This window comes from Hyaena hyaena, unplaced genomic scaffold (assembly GCF_003009895.1).
Source record: "Hyaena hyaena isolate Hyena2069 unplaced genomic scaffold, ASM300989v1 scaffold_1202, whole genome shotgun sequence".
Taxonomy (NCBI): Eukaryota; Metazoa; Chordata; class Mammalia; order Carnivora; family Hyaenidae; genus Hyaena; species Hyaena hyaena.
In genome coordinates, this window is record NW_024081840.1 from 429,368 (window position 1) to 450,583 (window position 21,216).

At 32.9% G+C, this 21,216-nt stretch overlaps 1 protein-coding gene across 2 annotated transcripts in view; it reads left to right on the plus strand.

Moving 5' to 3' along the window:
• CHD1 (chromodomain helicase DNA binding protein 1) overlaps window positions 1–21,216 on the plus strand; it is a 72,763-nt gene that overhangs the window by 24,599 nt on the left and 26,948 nt on the right. For both annotated transcript variants that reach the window (XM_039222868.1, XM_039222869.1), the window contains exons 3-19: window positions 659–860; window positions 1,822–1,923; window positions 2,798–2,862; window positions 5,274–5,423; window positions 5,553–5,824; window positions 7,164–7,389; window positions 7,796–7,896; window positions 8,411–8,589; window positions 9,453–9,580; window positions 10,558–10,774; window positions 11,376–11,465; window positions 12,501–12,691; window positions 13,416–13,604; window positions 15,415–15,577; window positions 16,657–16,809; window positions 19,328–19,399; window positions 19,836–19,985. In XM_039222868.1, the coding sequence (XP_039078799.1) occupies window positions 659–860; window positions 1,822–1,923; window positions 2,798–2,862; window positions 5,274–5,423; window positions 5,553–5,824; window positions 7,164–7,389; window positions 7,796–7,896; window positions 8,411–8,589; window positions 9,453–9,580; window positions 10,558–10,774; window positions 11,376–11,465; window positions 12,501–12,691; window positions 13,416–13,604; window positions 15,415–15,577; window positions 16,657–16,809; window positions 19,328–19,399; window positions 19,836–19,985 (2,650 nt within the window). The remainder of the gene's footprint in view (window positions 1–658; window positions 861–1,821; window positions 1,924–2,797; window positions 2,863–5,273; window positions 5,424–5,552; window positions 5,825–7,163; window positions 7,390–7,795; window positions 7,897–8,410; window positions 8,590–9,452; window positions 9,581–10,557; window positions 10,775–11,375; window positions 11,466–12,500; window positions 12,692–13,415; window positions 13,605–15,414; window positions 15,578–16,656; window positions 16,810–19,327; window positions 19,400–19,835; window positions 19,986–21,216) is intronic.

Sequence of the window (21,216 nt, forward strand, 5' to 3'; positions counted from 1 at the left end):
TTTTGGGGAAAAAGGGTAGTTTGTCAGTGAAGTGTTAATCGCTTTTATAAGTACATATACAGAGGTTAAGAAAGACTGTGAGAATTTACTGTTATTTCATATTTACTGCCGTGGAACCATTGACAGTCCAGTGATATCCTCAGAGATGCAATTACTGATTTTATCAGTAAATTGTATTTGACCATAGCATAATTTCAATAAATTATTTCCCCCTGGAATAATAGAACATAGATAAAGTTTGAAAACAAGTAGAAGCTACAAAATTTTTTCTGCTTGTGACTGAGAATTTTCAATAAATGTATCCTTTATCTCACACAATTTCTACATTATATTTACTATAGTTAAATAGCCTTTTAAAGATAGGGATTATGGCTTCGATTTCTTGTTTTCCCAAGTTCATAGCCCAGAATTCTGTAATTTGATAGGTTTTGCTCATTATCTTGGAGGAAGATTGTGGTCTGATGCTTATGTTTTTGTCAAAATTGTACTAAATTTATCAAGTATGTCAATTACTATAGATTAACATTCTTTTTTCTATTTGGCTATAGAAAGTTGAAATATGAAATAAACAAGATTTAATGATTTGGGGCTTTCTGCTGACTTTTAAGGAAAATTGAATTCCTAATAAACAGGAAATCTCTTTATTTTTAAATTGTAGCCAGTCGGATGATGATTCTGGGTCACCTTCAGGCTCTGGATCTGGTTCAAGTTCTGGAAGCAGTAGTGATGGAAGCAGTAGCCAGTCAGGTAGCAGTGACTCTGAATCTGGATCTGAATCGGGCAGTCAGTCAGAGTCTGAGTCAGACACTTCCCGAAAAAACAAAGTCCAAGCAAAATCACCGAAAGTTGATGGAGCTGAGGTAATAAATACAATATCCTGAAAGGTAGATTTCTTGTATCGCTTTGGGAAAATTTATAACATTGGTTTATAGTATTCTTAATCTAGCTTTTAGAAAACATTAATTTTAAACATTAAAATTTACTTTCAGTTATTCTCAAACTTGTGGTTAAATGTCTCAAATTTGTGGTAAATTGGTGTTGAAGAGAAACTGTCAGCAAGTACAAAATAAACACACAAAACTTTCTAAAGCAGAAAGTGGATCTCATAAATATTTACTGTCTCGTGTATAAAAATTAAAGGCTTTATGCAGTCTTTCTTTTAATCTTAGCGTGTCTGACCTCTACTTTCAAGATATTCAAAGAAGATACTTTATTGCTAATAGTAGGAGAATCTAATAGACTTGCTTCCTTGAAGATACTTGGTGGAGGAAGCTAAGGGTCCCTCTGAACAAAAAGCTTCTATAAGATTTATTATAAACTATGTATTTTTCATAATAGAATACAGTAGTGTTACTTAGAGCACCGATCGTAATAAGATGCTTATCTTATCAGAATATACCTCAACACACTTCTTTTATGGAGAAAATCTTGTTACCTAATAAATAAAAAGTTGAACTGAAACTGTGCTTAGAAACATAGTTGATTTGCATTCTGACACAAACTCTGCATCTTCACATCAATTAAAAAACTAGGCAAACACTTTTTGAGTGGCACTCACATATTGTCACTTTGTTTTTTGAAAATAATATTCCACACCAAAGAATATGTTGATTAATATTGTTTGTATCAGCACACTGTAAGTTTTTTTATATGCAGTGAAAACTCAGAATTTTAATTGCTATAATACTGTATTACATATAATGTAAAGAAAATAGTCTGAATTTATTATTTGAAGGCAGTAAAAATGTTCAGTAATTTAACCTTTTAAAAACTTTTTGCAAAACTTCATTCTTCATTAGTTCATATTTCTTTCTATTACAGTTTTGGAAATCTAGCCCTAGTATTATGGCTGTTCAAAGATCTGCAATGCTCAAGAAGCAGCAGCAGCAGCATCAAGCTTCATCTAATAGTGGATCAGAAGAGGTGAGTTTTTATTCTGAAAGCTTTTATTTTAAAAGGAGATACAATCTATCATCATTCAACTAGATGTAGATATTTAGGAATTAATCCAAAAAAAGCAGTGAAAGCGTGTGTGCATTGTACATCACAGCAAAACTAGAAATAAACTATATGTGAATATTATGGCAGTCTGCACAGATACACATGTCTATTAAATATTTGTTACTCATAAGGAATAACAGAATTCTCACCATGTCTTTAAAAATACAGGCTACAGCTTTAAACAGTATAGTTCCTATGTGTACAAAAGCACACTTGCATGTTTGCCTGGAAAGATTTAGGAAGAGTTGTATCAAAAATTATCTAGGAGCACCTGGGTGCCTCAGTCAGTTAAGCATCTGACTTTGGCTCAGGCCATGATCTCGTGGCTGGTGGGTTAAAGTCCTGCATCAGCTCTGTGCTGACAACTCAGTGCCTGGAGCCTGCTTTGGCCTCTGTGTGTCTCTCTGTCTCTCCCCTGCTCATGTTTTGTGTCTCTCTCAAAAATAAACATTAAAAAAAATTAAAAGAAAAAATGCTAATGGGGAAGAAAAATACTGAATCAAAATTTGACATACCAACAATTAGAATTCCTTTTTAAGGCCATACTAAGAAATAATAATGGTCTCTAAAGATGGTAGATTGTGATATTTACCTAATTTCAATGGCTGTGTTTTAAATTTGTGATAAAGATGTTATCAGTTACTTTATGTGCGAATGGTACAAATGTAACAACATGGGAAAAAAGCTTTACAGTTATTAGCAAAGTGAATGTTAAATAGTATGACAAGCAAAAATTTGATATCATGGTCAAATTCTAATCATTAATAACGTTAACCTTGTATTTTTTTCTCTGTAGGATTCTTCTAGCAGTGAAGATTCTGATGACTCATCAAATGAAGTCAAAAGGAAAAAACATAAAGAGTATGTTGTTTTGTTCAACTGATCACTCTCATATCAGGAAGACCCTGTTGATTTTGTGTTTTTTCTTTTTTGAAAAATAATTGTCAAATGTAGACTTTTGTAAATTCTTGGTTTATTGCATTTTATTAGGTTAATTTAAACCATTAATTTATAACATTTATCTTTCTGTGAGGACCTGAGATTTTTTTTTGTGTCACTTGTTTACCTTCTATAATCTCACTCTCCTGAGGGATGTTTCTAAACTCCAGAGATCCACTTAGTCATAATATCAGAAAATATTAATGACTTGGGAAACCTATATAGAAACGTAGGGACAAGTGAATATGAATATTGGGTATTTCTGTTAAGTTTATGTTAACAGCTATCCTACTATTCATTTGCACATGAATTATGCTTTCTCTGTAGAACTCATGTAGAAACTCACAATAATTTCCTAAAGATCTTGACCTAGGAAGTGCTTAATAGTTCAGATTCTCAGTTATTTAGATGGTCTGAGGTGGGGAGGGGGGTTTTTGTATTTTTTTTTTTAAAGTTTATTTATTTTGAGAGAGCGAGTGTGGACATGCATGAGCAAGGAAGGGGTAGAGAGAGAGAGAGAGAGAAGAAAGAATCCAAGCAGGCTCTGTGCTGTGAATGCAGAGCTTGACATGGACCTCAATCCCATGTACCAGGAGATCATGACCTGAGCCAAAATCAGGTCAGACACTCAACTGACAAAGCTACCCAAAAGCTCCTGGTCTGAGTTTTTTTCTCTCTTGTTTTGTCAAAAATGCTATTCCATTGTCTTGTGTCTTATTTTTCTACTTTCCTTGGATATTCTGCAGTTTCACTTTGGTGTATCTACCTTTGGATTTTTTATTTATTTGTTCCACTTTATTCACTCCTTTTATAAAACATCTTTAATGTGGAGATTCCTATCTTTTATTTCTTCAAATTCAGTTATTGTATCTCTGGACATTTTCTCATTTTGTAAATCTCTCTACTTTAATATACATCTTTCTTACTGGATTATATTTGTGGTATATATTGGATCTTCCATCTCCTCCTGCATAAATCTTACTGTATCATATTTTTTGTCCCTTTATTGCTATGTTACATCTTGGCTTATTTCTTCAGATCTGTCTTCTGGTTTACTAGAAGTTTACTAGTTTACATTTGCAACTATTGTGTCTCATTAGCTCTATAACTTTTCCACTGAGTAATTTCTAAACTTGATGTAGGTGCAGGCAAGGACTATTTTTAAATACTAGAGATTTGGGATGGTTAGGTTTGGTTAGATATAAAAGTCATAATGTGTATTATAAAAAACATGGAAATAATTTTCATATATTTAGCTGTTACTATTTCTAATGTGCATACTCTGAAAAGATCTCAAGATAAAAAGGGAATTACTTGCCTGTTATGTTTTCACCATGAACTAGATTTTATCTCATGTGCTTGCTTATGAGTTAGGGTTATGTTAACCCTTAACATAGTTATAATTGATGCTTGAGCAGCGGAGTAGAAGCAGTAGCTGAGACCAGATAGGGAGTATATATAAGAATTTAGTGTGTATCTTATCTTCCACTTGAAGTTGATATTATAGCAGATATTAACATGTGCATCCAGTAATTTTTCTCTGCGTGTTTACTAGAATTAAATAGACTGAATAGACTAAAACTAGCAATAAAGGTAAGCTAATAATGAAATGTTGGTTAAAATGGACTAATTTATTTCTTACATTTTTTTATACTGTATTTTAGGCTTAATGAACATGTACTACTTTAAAAATCAGTTTCAGAGTGCATTTTTTTAGGTTTATTTATTTATTTTGAGAGAGGGAAAGCACGCGTACATGGGGAAGGGACAGAGAGAGGGAAAGAGAGAGAATCCTAAGAAGACTCCTCACTTCACCATAGAGCCCAGTGTGGGACTCAGACCCATGAACCATGAGATCATGACCTGAGCTGAAGTCCGATGCTTAACCAACTTGATCCACACAGGCGCCCAGAGTGTATATTTTGAAAATCACAGTCTCCAGAAAATTAAAATGAAAGAGATTAGAATTGGAATCTTGTTTTTTTGAGAGAGCAAGTAAAATTATATAAGATTTTCAAAATTAACCCTGTGATTCTTTAAACTAGCTTTCCATATTTTCATCTATAGTTATAATCATAATAACATTTACCTATTTGCCATTCATTGGGGTATAACTAAATGATTAACAAAACCCTGGAGTTATAGGAGAAATGTATGAAGAATATTTTACAGCATTTTTTTATTCTACACACATTTTAATATGTTGGTGTGAATGAAAGCAACATTTTTTATATTAGCTGAAATATAATTTTGTTTTTTTGTAGTTTTATAAGAGGTAAAATTTGCTATACAACATAAGGAAAATAAACATACTTTGTATATTCTGTATACAGTGAAGATTGGCAAATGTCTGGGTCAGGATCTCCATCTCAGTCTGGTTCAGATTCAGAATCTGAGGAAGAAAGAGATAAAAGCAGTTGTGATGAAACAGAATCTGATTATGAGCCAAAAAACAAAGTTAAAAGCAGAAAACCTCAAAATAGGTAAGTATAGTTCTTGATTTGATGTTAAAAATTGTTGGTTACAGAGGTATTCTTTTTGTATATAGTATCTTATGTCTTGTTTTATGCCATTGTTTCTGTAAAACACCTCTATCTCCTGGTCTTCCCTAGATCTAAGGCAAAAAATGGAAAGAAAATTCTTGGACAAAAAAAGAGACAGCTTGATTCATCTGAGGAGGATGATGATGAAGAAGATTATGATAATGATAAAAGAAGTTCTCGTCGCCAAGCAACTGTCAATGTTAGCTATAAAGAAGATGAAGAAATGAAAACAGATTCTGATGACCTACTGGAAGTCTGTGGAGAGGATGTTCCTCAACCTGAGGAAGAGGAATTTGAAACGATAGAACGTTTTATGGATTGTCGGATTGGGAGAAAAGGAGGTATTTTCTTAACAAACATATTTATTATTTGAATATTTCAGTGATATTTACTAGAATAAATAAAGTGTTTCTTGAAGTTTTTTCAGTTTTGAAAGCCAGGAGGAGGGTCGCTTTTCTTCTGTTTTACTTATTTTTTATAAACTTTAGCGTGAGTACTTTCTCCCTTCAGAATGATCCATTTAAACTCACTTGACCTCACTTGATTTATTGCAGATAATTAGAAAAATTTTTAACCTATGTGTTTTGAGTTTTTCTGTTGTCATACCCAAATAATAATTGTTATTTAGGTACTTTGAATTTTACAAATGGTTTGGTTATTTTTAAATGCTTTTATATAGGTTATTTTTAGTTATCTTGACATGCAGTTTTTTCTTTTCAATATTTGAGATATGACATAGAACATTGTATAAATTTAAAGTGGACAGCATAATGACTTACATATATTGCGAAATGATTACCACAGTAAGCTTAGTTTATATTTTTCCACTGTTTCATATGGGTAGAATGAGAAAAAAAAAACTTTGTTATGATAATTTAGAATCTTTTCTCTGAGCAGCTTTCAAATATACCATATAGCAGTGTTAACTATGGTCATTATGTTGTACATTATAACCCCAGTACTTTTTTATTTATCTTATGACTGGAAATTTGTATGCATACACATACACACACAGGCTGCCTCTGGTAACTACAGATCTGATCTCTTTTTCTGTGAGGTTTTGTTTGTTTTAGATTCAGTGTATAAGTGAGATTATCCAGTATTTGTCTTTGACATTTCACTTGGTATAATGTCCTCAGTGTTGTATTGCTGCAAATGTCAGGATTTCCTTCTTTGTGGCTGAATAGTATTCTATCCGATATATATGTGTGTGTGTGTATATCATCACATTTTCTTTATTTGCCTGTTGATGGATACTTAGGTTGTATCCATGTCTTGGCTATTGTAAATAATGCTGCATTGAATATGAGGGCTGCAGATATCTCTAACATAATGTTTTTGGATATGCAATTTTTAAAGATGATTTTTCATTGTTTTATTTCCAGTTATCAGGCTGCCTGTCATCAGTTATTTATAAATTGCTGTATAATCTTTGGTCTGCCACTGTCTTCACCTTGTTTTTTCTAATTTTAAAACTGAGGGGATTAAATTAGATAATATTTCCATTCTAAAATGCAGAATTTCTTTTATGTATGCGTAATATAATTTTCCTTAAATTCTTGTACCCTGATACTTACTTGAAAGAGGATATATTTTTCTATTCATATTGAGTTTTTGAGTTGAAAGAAATAAGCTTCTAACTGAATTACATGGAATGTATTGTGCTTTTTCTTTTTTCAGCTACTGGTGCTACTACAACCATCTATGCAGTTGAAGCAGATGGTGACCCAAATGCAGGATTTGAAAAAAACAAGGAACCAGGAGAGATCCAGTATTTAATTAAATGGAAAGGATGGTCCCATATCCACAATACGTGGGAGACAGAAGAAACCCTTAAGCAGCAGAATGTTAGAGGAATGAAAAAATTGGATAATTATAAGAAAAAAGATCAGGAAACAAAAAGATGGTAAGTGTTTTATAGTATACTTAATATTTTAACCGTTGAAAGATTATTACTAAGCTTTTTGTTGATAAAGAGTACATAGTCAAGAATCGAGTAATAACCTAAAATAACTATTTATAAACTTATGTGTATTTCCTCTCAAGGTAAAACTTTTTTAGAAATAGCCATATCTAAATTTCTTCTTGGTGACAGTCATGTAGAATGTGTCTCATATATATAAATTACATGTTTTTAAAATTAACAATTAATTATGCTTCAGTTTATTTTTATTTCATTACTTCATTATTCAACTGACTTCTATTTAGATACGTGGCAAAATGGGAGATTTTGTGCTACAGATAGTATGTGGGGGAATGGGTTCTTTAGGGGAGATTTTGAAGTCTAATTCTGGATTAAAATAATTTTTCAGGTTGAAAAATGCTTCTCCAGAAGATGTAGAATATTATAATTGCCAGCAAGAACTTACAGATGATCTACACAAACAGTATCAAATAGTGGAACGAATAATTGGTTAGTAATAAATGATTTTAATTAAATTCTAATTTAATTTCTGTTTGAAATCAGAAAAAAATTAAATTTACTGTTTATACATCAAATACAGTAGCTTAGGGGCACCTGGGTGGCTTAGTTGGTTAAACGTCTAACTTCGGCTCAGGTCATGATCTCATGGTTCATGGGTTCGAGCCCCAGGTCGGGCTCTGTGCTGACAGCTAGCTCAGAGCCTGGAGCCTGCTTCAGATTCTGTGTCTCCCTCTCTCTCTGACCCTCCCCTGCTCACACTCCCGTGCGCGTTCTCCCTCCCTCTCTCTCTCTCTCTCTCTCTCTCTCTCACTCTCACTCTCTCTCTCAGAAATAAATTTTTTATAAAATTAAGAAAAAAACAAATACAGTAGCTCAGTCTTACTGTAATAAGGGTATTATAAACCAGATGACTAATTTTTGCTTGTGTTGTTTTTTTACTAAAAATTAGTCCTTGGATAAAATTCATTGTAAAAATAAATAAATAACTTGATTTTTCTCACAGCTCATTCCAATCAAAAGTCAGCAGCTGGTTATCCTGATTATTATTGCAAATGGCAGGGCCTTCCATACTCAGAGTGCAGCTGGGAGGATGGAGCTCTGATTTCCAAGAAGTTTCAAGCATGCATAGATGAGTATTTTAGCAGGAATCAGTCAAAAACCACTCCTTTTAAAGATTGCAAAGTGAGTATTATTTGAATTTTTTAATTGTTGAAAATAGTATTTGTGCATCATATAAATATTAGAAGCTCAAATAAAGAGATGGATCCTGTCTGATTTCAGATAGACTAACAGAACTGCTTGGTTGGTAGGTCATAATAGAAATGGTGTTCCTATAATTGGCATGTGGTCTTAGATATGGCACTCTCATAGCTCTGTTGGGTGAAACTACATCAAGATGATAAGTTGGTGGTGGTGTTGTGAGGAGTGGCCTAGGAAGACCAAATAGGGAAAAATCCCTGGAAAATAGATATATATGTTTGATTTAGAAGATCGTATTTTCTTTGAAGGTAGGAAAGAAAAAGGATGTACCTATAAGAAAAGAGATGTAGTACCCAGGATTACCTTGCTTAATATAAGATCTTTATACTTAAATTTATTAGTAATAGTTTTGAGGACCTATATACTAGTAAAATTTGTTTTCTAATTACAAGATTGAATTAAGTTGATAATGGTAATTGAGAAATCAGAAATTTAAACCATTTGTATGGTTTATTTCTGGGTCAGGGCTATAGCAGCAGTTAATTGAATGAATTAAACATAGGTTTTCCTTGTGAACTATGTAAGACTCAAATATTTCGACCAGAACTTACTTATTATTCCTAACATTTTTTGTCAAAAAAGTGCAAAATATTTCACTATACATTGTTGTTATAGTAATAGAAAACAGTCTTTGAATGAATCCTGAGATACATTTTGAATCATGGAATTTCTGAGTTTGATGATTTGAGTTGAAATTTCAAAATTTATGGTAAAAGCTGAGATTTTCATCTTTCGAATAATTTCTCACATTTAATAGTTCTTGTTAACATTTATTTCTTCTTAAGGTATTAAAACAAAGGCCAAGATTTGTAGCCCTAAAGAAACAGCCATTGTATATTGGAGGACACGAGAGTTTAGAATTAAGAGATTATCAGCTGAATGGTTTAAATTGGCTTGCTCACTCTTGGTGCAAGTAAGTATATTTTGAATTATCTGTTTAATTTGAGGGCATACAAATTTAATAAAAAGTTTTTCCTTTAGTGTTTATAATTTTTGAGAGACAGAGTATGAGCGGGGGAGGGGCAGACAGAGAGGGAGACACAAAATCGGAAGCAGACTCCAGGCCCTGAGCTGTCAGCACAGAGCCCAAAGCAGGGCTCAGACTCATGGACCTCAAGGTCATGACCTGACCCAGAATGAGACCCTTAACCAACTGAGTCACCCAGGCACCCTTGAGGGTGTAAACGTTTTACAAGTAGAGGATTTGGAAAAGATTTCCACCAATATAAAGGATAAAGACTGGTTTTTATATGAGATTTTTAAATTTCCTTAGTATATAAATAATACTACATAGTAGAAGAAGAAGATCCAGTGGAGTTTGAGTTTAACCTGTTTTCTGTACTACTTCATACAGAACTTAAAATCAGCATATGTATATATATTCCTATCCCACATTAGTCCTGGACTATTTCTCTTCCAGTTACTTCTGATACCCATTTAGGCCTCTTTCCTTCCAACTCTCTCCTGTGTTTCTTGTTCTGTTTTTGGCAATATTAGTGAACCTAGTGTGTAAATTTTTTGTTTTTAAATTTTACTGGAGCTATAGTTTTTCCTGCTGTATATTTTCTTTCTGCTAATTTTTTTTACTTATTTAATATGTCTAGACTCTATCACTTGTAGATTGTGTTCTTGGCTACATAACTGATTAAAAATAGTACTGTTAATCTTTAAGCTTTTTTTGACTAAAATGGTAAACCTTATCCACTTCTTTTACATTGTTACAAAGGCCTTTATATTTATTACTTATAGGTGATAAAAGTGGCATATTTTTTGTATACCTATCAGATTTATTTTAACTGTTCATATAAATTTGTACATGGGTTATGTAAAAAAGTTTCTTCACAAATTTGAATCTTAGTGCATATATAATTTTTGTTTTTAACTTTGTAGAGGAAATAGTTGCATACTTGCTGATGAAATGGGCCTTGGAAAAACAATACAGACGATCTCCTTTCTGAACTATTTGTTTCATGAACATCAATTATATGGACCTTTTCTATTAGTAGTACCACTCTCCACTCTTACTTCCTGGCAAAGGGAAATTCAGACATGGGCTTCTCAGATGAATGCTGTGGTTTATTTAGGTGACATTAACAGCAGAAATATGGTAAGTTGTTTCTCCACAAATTTATAAATCTAGATATACTTGTCTTTGAGGACAGGCATCTTATTTGTCTTTGTAGTCTTAGTTTCTAGAAAGAAACATACCACAGAGAAAGTGCTCCATGTTTAATTGGCTGAACACTAAAAGTCAGTTTTCAGTTGAGTGTTACTTTATGTAATAATTTTTTTGCTAATTTATTATGGAAAGTTTCAAATACACATGAAAGCAGACAGAAGAGTATAATAAACCTCCATGTGCCCATCTCCAATTCCATAGTTTTAATGCATTTCCCGTTTTGTTTCTCCTCCCAAATATTGTGAAGCAAACTGAATATCATATTATCCATAAATGCTATGTTAAATGAATTAATCACTTGTGTTTTGTTAAATGAGGACTTCCTTCAGTGGAAAATGAAGTAAGACTAGTTCAGCTTGTTGAGCTGTGTTAAGAATAAAATAATTTTAACTAAAATTTAAATTAAAAAAAATTATTGCATAAACATACACAGAAAACATTGTTTTTTTGTGTATTTTGAATAGATTTTGATATTCAAGTACACTTTTTGTAATGTTGTCTTAAAATTATCTTTATAATTTCTTGATAGATAAGAACTCACGAATGGATGCATCCCCAGACCAAACGGTTAAAATTTAATATACTTTTAACAACTTATGAAATTTTATTGAAGGATAAGGTGTGTATTACTTATGGTTTTCTGTTTGGTGTATATCCACTTTTCCTTTACCATATATTGTGGATAGGATGAGAGGATAACTTAAACCAAGGGTCAGCAGACTACACCCTGTGGGTCAAATCTGGTTTATTTTTTATGACCTTTGAACTAATGTTGTTTAAATTTTTAGTGGGTGGAAAAACCAAAGAATATGCAACAGAGATCACCACACATTTGTCTGCAAAAGCTAAAATATGTACCATCTGTGTCTTTACTGGAAAAGTTTGCCAACTGCTGACTTCTGTACAACTAGTTGGGCATAGTGCTTTGATTTGTAAGGTCTTTTAAAGAGGAGGAAAATACCTAAGACGATTAAGCTACTCCTGGATGAAGCACTGTACTAAATGCTTTATAGATGTTGTCTTATTTCTTTATAGTTAATATCTTAAGTAATCCCCATCTATTTTATAACATCCTGCTATTGTCTCTACTTCATTGGAAAGAAAAATCCAGTCTCAGAGAGGTTAATGAACTAGTCTCTTGGGTCATACAACAATTAAATAGTATAGAATCTGTCCTGTCTTTATTTTAAGTCAGAGACCCATATTTTTATACACAGATCCACAGTGTTCAAAGGTCATACAATGAATTACTACTATACTTGGAATAAGACACTTCCAAATTTATATTTTATTTTCTCTAAATTGACAGTAATAGAGGCTTCTGCTGGCCTTAGGCCAAAAATATTTTTTATTAAGTGATACTATTTTAAATGACACTGTTTTTTTCTTATTCTTTTTTTTTGATAATGTGCAAGCTAGTAAAAATTTTCATTTCCTCTTCTCTGTTTTCCAGCGGGTGAGTTAGTCATGGAGGGAACTTTATTTTGCATGTCGAGTTACTTGATTTGAGGATTCCAATATATCTTGAAATAATACATAGTTTTTCTCTGAAACAAGACAAAATATTGTTTTTAATTTTAATTTGCCTTAGTTTAATAATTTGAATTTCATTTTTCTCTTAAAACATCACCTGTATTCTTCTGTTCGTTTTAAGGCATTCCTTGGAGGTCTGAATTGGGCGTTTATAGGTGTAGATGAAGCACATCGATTAAAGAATGATGACTCTCTTCTGTATAAAACTTTAATAGACTTTAAGTCCAATCACCGTCTCCTTATTACTGGAACTCCTCTACAAAACTCCCTTAAAGAGCTGTGGTCTTTGCTACATTTCATTATGCCAGAAAAGTAAGATAAATTGGGATATATAAATTTAATGTTAGTTTTGAATGTTAAACTTAGTAAGAAAATACTTAGTATAAGTAATAAGGTCCGTAAGAAGTTTTATTGTCCTAGAACATTAGATCACAGATTTTTAAGAAAGGGAAGGAAAAAGAAGAAATGGGATGCAGCGTTTCATATACCTAATAATATTTTAACTTTTCAAGTTAATAAATGAATAAGCTTGAGTCATTTATGTGTAATAAATTACAACAGTTGATTTCGCCCGTGTTCAAAATATACTTTGCTTGAAAAACTGAAACAGTATCATTCTTAGTACTTAACAGTAGAAATAACAACAATAATAAGGTGCTGGTAATCCCTTTTTCTAAATGGGGAAAACTAGACTAGGTAAGGATAAATAACTTGTCTAAGATCACAAAATTATTCTCTTTGAGTAGATTCAGATCTTTAAAATTATATTCTTTGAGAAATATTTTAGTGATAATTCTGTATTTGAAAATACTTTAATATGTTTAACTCCAGGAGAATCATAATGTTATAAATCTATTTTTCACCTTTACATAGATATAAGATGGATTTCTTGGGAAGGATAGTTCTTAGAAGTGACTATTGTTAGCTAATCTTTTTTCCTGAAAACCTATATTTTGCTTATAGATGACTACCCTGAAAAATCTCGTATGCAGTATGACTCTTTTCAGTGCTTCTTCCATTTTCTTAAATTTTTAAGGTTTTCTTCCTGGGAAGATTTTGAAGAAGAACATGGAAAAGGCAGAGAATATGGTTATGCAAGCCTCCACAAGGAGCTTGAGCCGTTTCTGTTACGCAGAGTTAAAAAAGATGTGGAAAAATCTCTTCCTGCCAAGGTTGAACAGATTTTAAGAATGGAAATGAGTGCTTTACAGAAACAGTATTACAAGTAAGTCGTAAACAGAGTGCATGTTCTGGACCTTTTTTTTTTTTTTTAATTTTTTTAAAATGTTTTATTTCTGAAAGAGAGGGACAGCGTGAGCAGGGTCAGAGAGAGAGGGAGATACAGAATCTGAAACAGGCTCTAGGCTCTGAGCTAGCTGTCAGCACAGAGCCCGATGCGGGGCTCAAACCCATGAACCGTGAGATCATGACCTGAGCCGAAGTCAGATGCTTAACCAGCTGAGCCACCCAGGTGCCCCTCTGGACCTTTAATTCTAACTAATCCCACCATCCTTATGGAGGTGCCCTCTCTCCCCCAAGTAGGGTCTTAGAGCAATAACAATTATTGAATATTAGAATAGGTTTATTTCATGGCACATTGAAGCAAAGAGAGATTGAATTACATGTCCAAGATAATGGGTAACCTAAGATTAATCCATCATAAATTGCATTTGTCTACTTTGTAATGCTCTTGTAACATATAGAGAATTTCTCCTAAGTATTAGTTAATATTGGTTACTTAAGTGTTAGTAATAGTAAGGCATTATTATATAATTATGATAGTTGCAGAATTGACAGAAGTAGAGGACAGAAAAAGAAACTTAAAGTTTTAGGACACACCGCCTTTCTCCCCCATGTTGAAGAATATTAATCACACTTTAGATAAATTATACATGTCAGATCTATACATAATGTTTCAAAGAATCAAAAAGAGTATATTTATCAAAAAAATCCTGATATCTGTTTAAACATTTAATTGTATAAAGTGCTTGGCTACATGTGTTTGGATTATCATTTATTTTATGGTAAAATCTATAAGCATCATACTACATTACAAAAATTCATTGCATGAATTTTAGGTTTGTATTACGGAAAATCTCAAACATATACAAAAAGTGGATGACATAATAAACTCCCAACACCCAACTTTGTTTTCAGCTCATATAGCCAATCTTATTTTATCTCTAGACATTCCCACGTCCTATCATTTTGAGGCAAATCAGAGATAAAATTGTTTTAAGTCCCTTCAAAGATTAACCTTATAAAAATAAAGAAAATAAAAGGTGGTAGAAGACAAAGTACATCATAGTGAGAGGAAATGTTATATAGTTATATAAATAGTTTGAAGTAATAAAATCAACCCATAACTTTTCTCTAAGTTATTATTGTGTCACTGTAATTTAGAGAAAGCGGTGTGGTTAAACCAGGTATGCTCATGAGGTTACTTATAGGTCTACTTATTGGTTGCCTAATATGCTAAGATTTGTAGGAAGGTTAATATAGATAATAGGTAACCATTAAAAAAAATTTTTTTAATGTTTATTTTTGAGAGAGAGGGACAGTGTGAGAGAGGGGGAGGGGGAGAGGCAGAGAGAGAGGGAAACACAGGATGTGAAGCAGGCTTTAGGCTCTGAGCTGTCAGCCCGGAGCCCGATGGGAGCCCGATGTGGGTTTGAACTCCCAAACCGTGAGATCACAACCTGAGCTGAAGTTGGACGCTTAATCGACTGAGCCACCCTGGTGCCTCGATAGTTAAACATTTTTTAAGTAACTTTGGGGCAAAAAGGAATAATATACTCTACTTACTATGTTACATTAAGCCTTTATATTGATCAGATAACAAGTTATGTGTTCTCATTAGTCTTATGAACAAAGTTCATGAGTCTGTCAATGAGGTTTGGACCAAAGTATATCCAGTTGTGAACTTTATAGTGGTGCAATTTTGCTTTGGTTTTTTTTTTTTTAAATGGTTTTAGAATTCATCCTGGTAACTGTTCAGCTATCATTTTCATGGTATTTTTTTTTTCTTTAAACAGATGGATATTAACTAGGAATTACAAAGCCCTCAGCAAAGGTTCCAAGGGCAGTACCTCAGGCTTTTTGAACATTATGATGGAGCTAAAGAAATGTTGTAACCATTGCTACCTCATTAAACCACCAGATAATAATGAATTCTATAATAAACAGGAGGCCTTACAAGTAAGGATTTTAAAATATTTTACTTTTTAGTAAAGCAAAATTCTAGAAATGTTTATTTCAGTTATAACTGAAAATGACATGATGCTTTAATATATTGGTTAGAAGTTCTCTTTGGTATATTAAATAATGGTGTTAATTATTTTCTTTGTCTTTATTTAAAAAGCCTTCAAAATTATAAGTTATCCAGTTATTTTGATTTTTTTTTCTAAAAATGGATTTGTATGGACTACTGAGATTTATCCAGCAGAAATCCCCTAGTGTATTCTTAAATGACAAAAATTCACATTGTGATGGTGAATTTGTGATATGGCAAATGAGAAGTTTTTTTTTTTAATATATTTTTTTAATGTTTATTTTTGAGCAAGAAAGACAGTGCGTAAGTGGGAGAGGGGCAGAGAGAGAGAGAGAGACCGAGAATCCAAAGCAAGTTCTAGGCTCTGAGCTCTCAGCACAGAACCCGACACAGTGCTCGAACCCACTTACCACAAGATCATGACTGGCTGAAGCTGAAGTCGGGTACTTAACCAATTGAGCCACCCAGGCGCCCCAAATGATAGTTTTAAGAAAGGCATCTTGACGTCAGAGTTTATCCTTCCTGTCAGTTCTGGAAGACAAATGAGAAATGTGAATAAGGCCACAGCTGCCATCCAGCTACCATAGTGCTTTAAAAGTGCTAGGTTCAATGGCTGATACATATAAATTAAAATCTGTTTTCTTCTTCTTTTAAAACCTTTAGTTGCTTAGTTGTTGCTGGTTTCAGTGTATTGTTTATCAGCTGACATTTTTGGAGAAGTAGTGCAACAACTAGCAAATAGAGTGAAACTCAACCTCTCCCCAAAACAAAACAAAAACCTAGGTGCTAAATGGCAAGGAAAATGTAGTTTAAATTATAGATAAAAATGATCCTAGAAAAGGCTCTAGAAAATTTTGAAAACTGAAATAAACTGTTTTCCAACATTATAAAAATACAATATATCAATTTTCAATAATTAAAGAAGCTGAAGTATAAAGTGGGGCATTTGTTTCATTTGATTGATTCTTTTCAAATGCTCTAACCATTGTGATTTATTGTTTCCTAGCACTTAATCCGTAGTAGCGGAAAATTGATTCTCCTTGACAAACTGTTAATTCGCCTAAGAGAACGAGGCAATAGAGTTCTTATATTTTCCCAAATGGTGCGGATGTTAGATATACTCGCAGAATATTTGAAATACCGTCAGTTCCCCTTTCAAGTAAGCATTTCATTTTTTCCTTTTTGTTGACTTAAATTTCATCAGATTATTGAGCATGTTCTACAAAATTACCTGTGAAATTATTTTGTAAACGAAGTATAGATTTTTAAATAAACTGAATTTTCAAGATACTTTTCAAGATAATATGTCTATTTTTAACATTTCTATTTGTCATTATTCCCTTTTTTCTTCTTGACCTTATATTTAGCAGCAAAGTAATTTTTCTTTTCTCCAGTTTTATTTTAATTCTTTATTTCTCTTCTTTATTTTGAGGAAGGGGGAGAGCGTAGTCTTCGTGAATGTTACCAGGACTGTTGCAGATTCTGAAGAATAATGTTCTCATAATTATTCTAATGCATAGTTTGCTGGATATAACTTCTAGATGACTCTAGGGAAGCTATTAAAGACCAAAGTGAGCTCATATTCAATCTGAATACTTAGTATTTATTTTGAAATCTCTTCAATGTAATTAAAGCTAGTATGAGTGTTTAATGTTAGAGTCAGGTGCTAGTTTCAGTACCTACTAATAATTTAATCCTTTCTTGAACAGTGGCTAGAACATAGTGAATATTCATATAGCTAATAAATGATGAATATTAGTACAGGCAATAAAATATAAGTAGAATTATAATGATGAACCTCAACAGATAAAATCCCTGCTCTATTGGAGCTTACAACCTGATATGGAAGTTAGATATTAAGCAGGTCAGTACAAATAAATATAATTGGTAATGTCTGCTTTGAAGGACAGGTCTTTGGTGATATGAACATGATTGAGAAATATATGGTCATTTAGGCTAGGGAAAAAGTATAGAAAAAGTACCATTGTTTGACTTTCTTAACAGCTTTATTGAGATATAATTTCCATTCCATGCAATTCATCCCTTTAAAGTATACAATTCAGTGATTTTTAATATATTTACAGAGTTGAGTAGCCATCAACACAATATATTTTAGAATGTTTTCATGACCTCAAAAAGAAACTGTACGCTATAGCTATCGCTCTGTCCTCATTCCACCTCTTTGTCCTTACCCCTGCCCTGTGCTGGTTTGTTTTTAGAAAAATTGCTGTGTGTACATGGTCAAAGAAAACCTATAGTAAAAGAGTGCTTGTAACCAGTTCTCTGCCCTAATCCCTTCTCATTCTAGGATTACTTCCCAGAGAAAATTATTTTTAACATTCTTTTGCTTTAGATCATGCCTTAATAAATGATGTTGGATTTTCTTTTTTTGTTCCGTTTTGTTTTTTTTAAGTTTCTTTATTTTGAAAGAGTGAGCAGGGGCGGGTCAGAGAGAAGGAGAGAATCCTAGATAGGCTCCATGCTGTCAGTGCAGAGCCAGATAATGGGGCTCAAACTCACTAATCATGAGATCATGACCTAAACTGAAATCAAGGGTTGGATGCTTAACCTGCTGAGCCACCCTCTGTGGTGCCCTGATATACCACTGTTCTTAAGAAGTTTTTACTAATTGTAAATTTTAGTGAAAAAGAAACAGATGGCACTATTTAAAGGTTTTTTTTAAAAATCTTTAGTTATTTATTTTGAGAGAGTATGTGTTAGCTGGAGAGAGGGAGAGAGAGTCTTAAGCAGGCTCCACCTTCAGGGTGGAGCCCAAAGAGGGGATGGGGGCGGCTCGATCTCAACTGCAAGATTACTACCTGAGCCCCCAGGTACCCTAAAACTTTTAAAATTTTGTACATCAGCTAATGTTTAGTAAACATTCAGTATATGTCAGATACTGTGCTAAGTGTTTTACTGTGTTCTTTAACTGAATCCTCTGAATTTTGTGAAGGAAGTACTACTGTTATGTTCTTTACCTGAGAAGGAAACTGACAAGGTGGAAAAGTCAGATCACTTGCCCAGACACCCGTGGATACTGGACACTCAAATGCGGGCTTTTTGACTAGAACCCATTGTGCCTCAAATCATTGACTTTCAGACTTCAATCAGGGGCTTTGCTAGGCCTCTTTCTCAGTCTCTGATTCAGTAGATATGAGATAGGAGCTCAAAAATATGCATGTCTGAGTTCTTAGGTGACAGCATGTTGGTAGAGTAACCACACTGGACTTCATCAATGTTTTTAAAACTGTGGGATGTAACCTATTAATTGATCTGGGAATCAGTTTAATGAGTTGTACCAGCATTTTGAAAAACTGAAATAGATTTTAATATATGAGGGCATATCATGGTACATTGTGTCATGTAACTTGCTTTGGATGTACAGCTGTGTATTCATTCACGTGTAAAATGTATTTCTTACAGTGAGACTCAGGCATGATGATAACCAGTGCTATTATTTGCTGTTCTTATCTGGGAAAATAGTCCTACCAGTTAAGAGCACAGACTCTAGAGACAGAATGCTTGGGCATTGTTTTCTTGCCTAATAAGTACCTTTTACTCTTATAGTCTTAATGAAAGTAATGCTGCATTTTCATACTTAATTTCAAAATTGATTTTAATAACTTTTAAAATATCTGATTCTGTTATGTGGAGTATTTTAATGTCTTTTATTCTAGAGATTAGATGGATCAATAAAAGGAGAGCTGAGAAAGCAAGCTCTAGATCATTTTAATGCTGAAGGATCAGAGGTATGAATGTTTTAAAATTGTAAATAATTTTAGTCATATTTGTTTTTTTAAAAAGTCTTATTGTTAACTAGTTTTGTTTTCTAAGTGAGGTTTTAAAATCAGTATTTTGTGTTAAGTCTGAAGAATTTTACTCTTCCTTATCAATACTGCTTCAGCATAGAACCATTAATTTGTTTCAAAACAAATTGTCCCACTTACATTTAAAATTCTTTTTAGATTTGGTGTTCATTTTTTCCATGTATATTTGTATTTTGGAATCCTGTTGATTGGTTTTGCTAGAGGTTTTTGTATTTTATTAGTATTTTTTAGAACAATCTCAGTTTTATTGGTAAAATACTTTTAAGTTCAAAACATCATTTGTAAAAATCTCTTACTGATTATTCATAGTCACGGTTCACAAGAATTTAAAATTGAGCCTGTTTATAATTTCTTACAGGATTTCTGCTTTTTGCTTTCCACGAGAGCTGGAGGTCTAGGAATTAATTTAGCCTCTGCTGACACTGTTGTTATATTTGATTCTGATTGGAATCCACAAAATGATCTTCAGGCACAGGCTAGAGCTCATCGAATTGGGCAGAAGAAACAGGTATTTTTTTATTTCATTTATTTTACTTTTAGAATCTTTTTTATGTTTAGTGTTTGGAAGTGATTTTGATTTATTTTCCTAGAAAGATCATTGGAACACAGTCATGTTGCTCTACCCCTCATTTACCAAAATCACTGGTAAGGTGTGACACACTTGAGCTAACTGTGCCAGAATAGGATCATGCACTCTCTTTTAGTCAGAGTGTTTACAGCTGTAGAGTGCAGTGGTTTTCATTCAGTACATAAATCTTAAAATGTCTTTATTTACTTAATTTTAACTGTTGAAAGAGATTTTTATATTACTACCTTTTTGTTAGACTGTATTTGATCCATTTACCTAAAATTCTTTAAGCAAAAAAGGCATTCTCATTTTGTAGTTTTTGTATAGCTCTCTGGCACAGTAATAGGCCTTGAGAAAAACCATCTGTCATCATTCTGATGTGTTTTGTTTTCTTGTATTTTAATTCATTTACCTCTATCTAGGGCAGTTCTTCTCAAACTTCTCTAGTGCAAAAGATATGAACAAACAAGTAGCACAGAAAGACCTATTGGCACATTTATATTACCTTTAAAAAATGTCATATGTTCTATTGAAAAATGTGTCCATAATTTTATACTAAAAAAATATTTTACCCAAATAATTCTCATAAAACTATTTCATTGAGAATGTACCATACTTCTTCCTGTAATTTTTTATACTCTGGAACAACATTGTGCACCCTTAAGTAAAAGATTGTATGTAGAGTAGAGGTTCTTAACCTCAGACCCAGTGACCCCTATTTACAGCTGCTGTTTTTATGAGTCCCTTTTCCTTGAATTGGATACATGAATTTGAAAAGTAGTGTTTTTTTTGTTTTTTTTTTAATGTTTTATTTATTTCTAGGAGAGAAAGAGAGAGACAGTGTGAGCAGGGGAGGGTCAGAGAGAGAGGGAGTCACAGACTGAAACAGGCTCCAGGCTCCGAGCTGGCAGTCAGCACAGAGCCCGACGCAGGGCTCGAACCCACGAACCGCGAGATCATGACCTAAGCAAAAGTCGGACGTTTAACCAACTAAGCCACCCAGGCGCCCCTGAAAAGTAGTTTTAATACCCTAACAACAATTTAGGTTAAAAAAATTGTTTTTTAAAATATGTATTTTAATATAGATGACTACACTCGGATATAAAGAATAAATTCAGACTTGGGAAAATAAGAGCAGGACTAATTATCCATAGGAAGTTCAAAGGAAGGA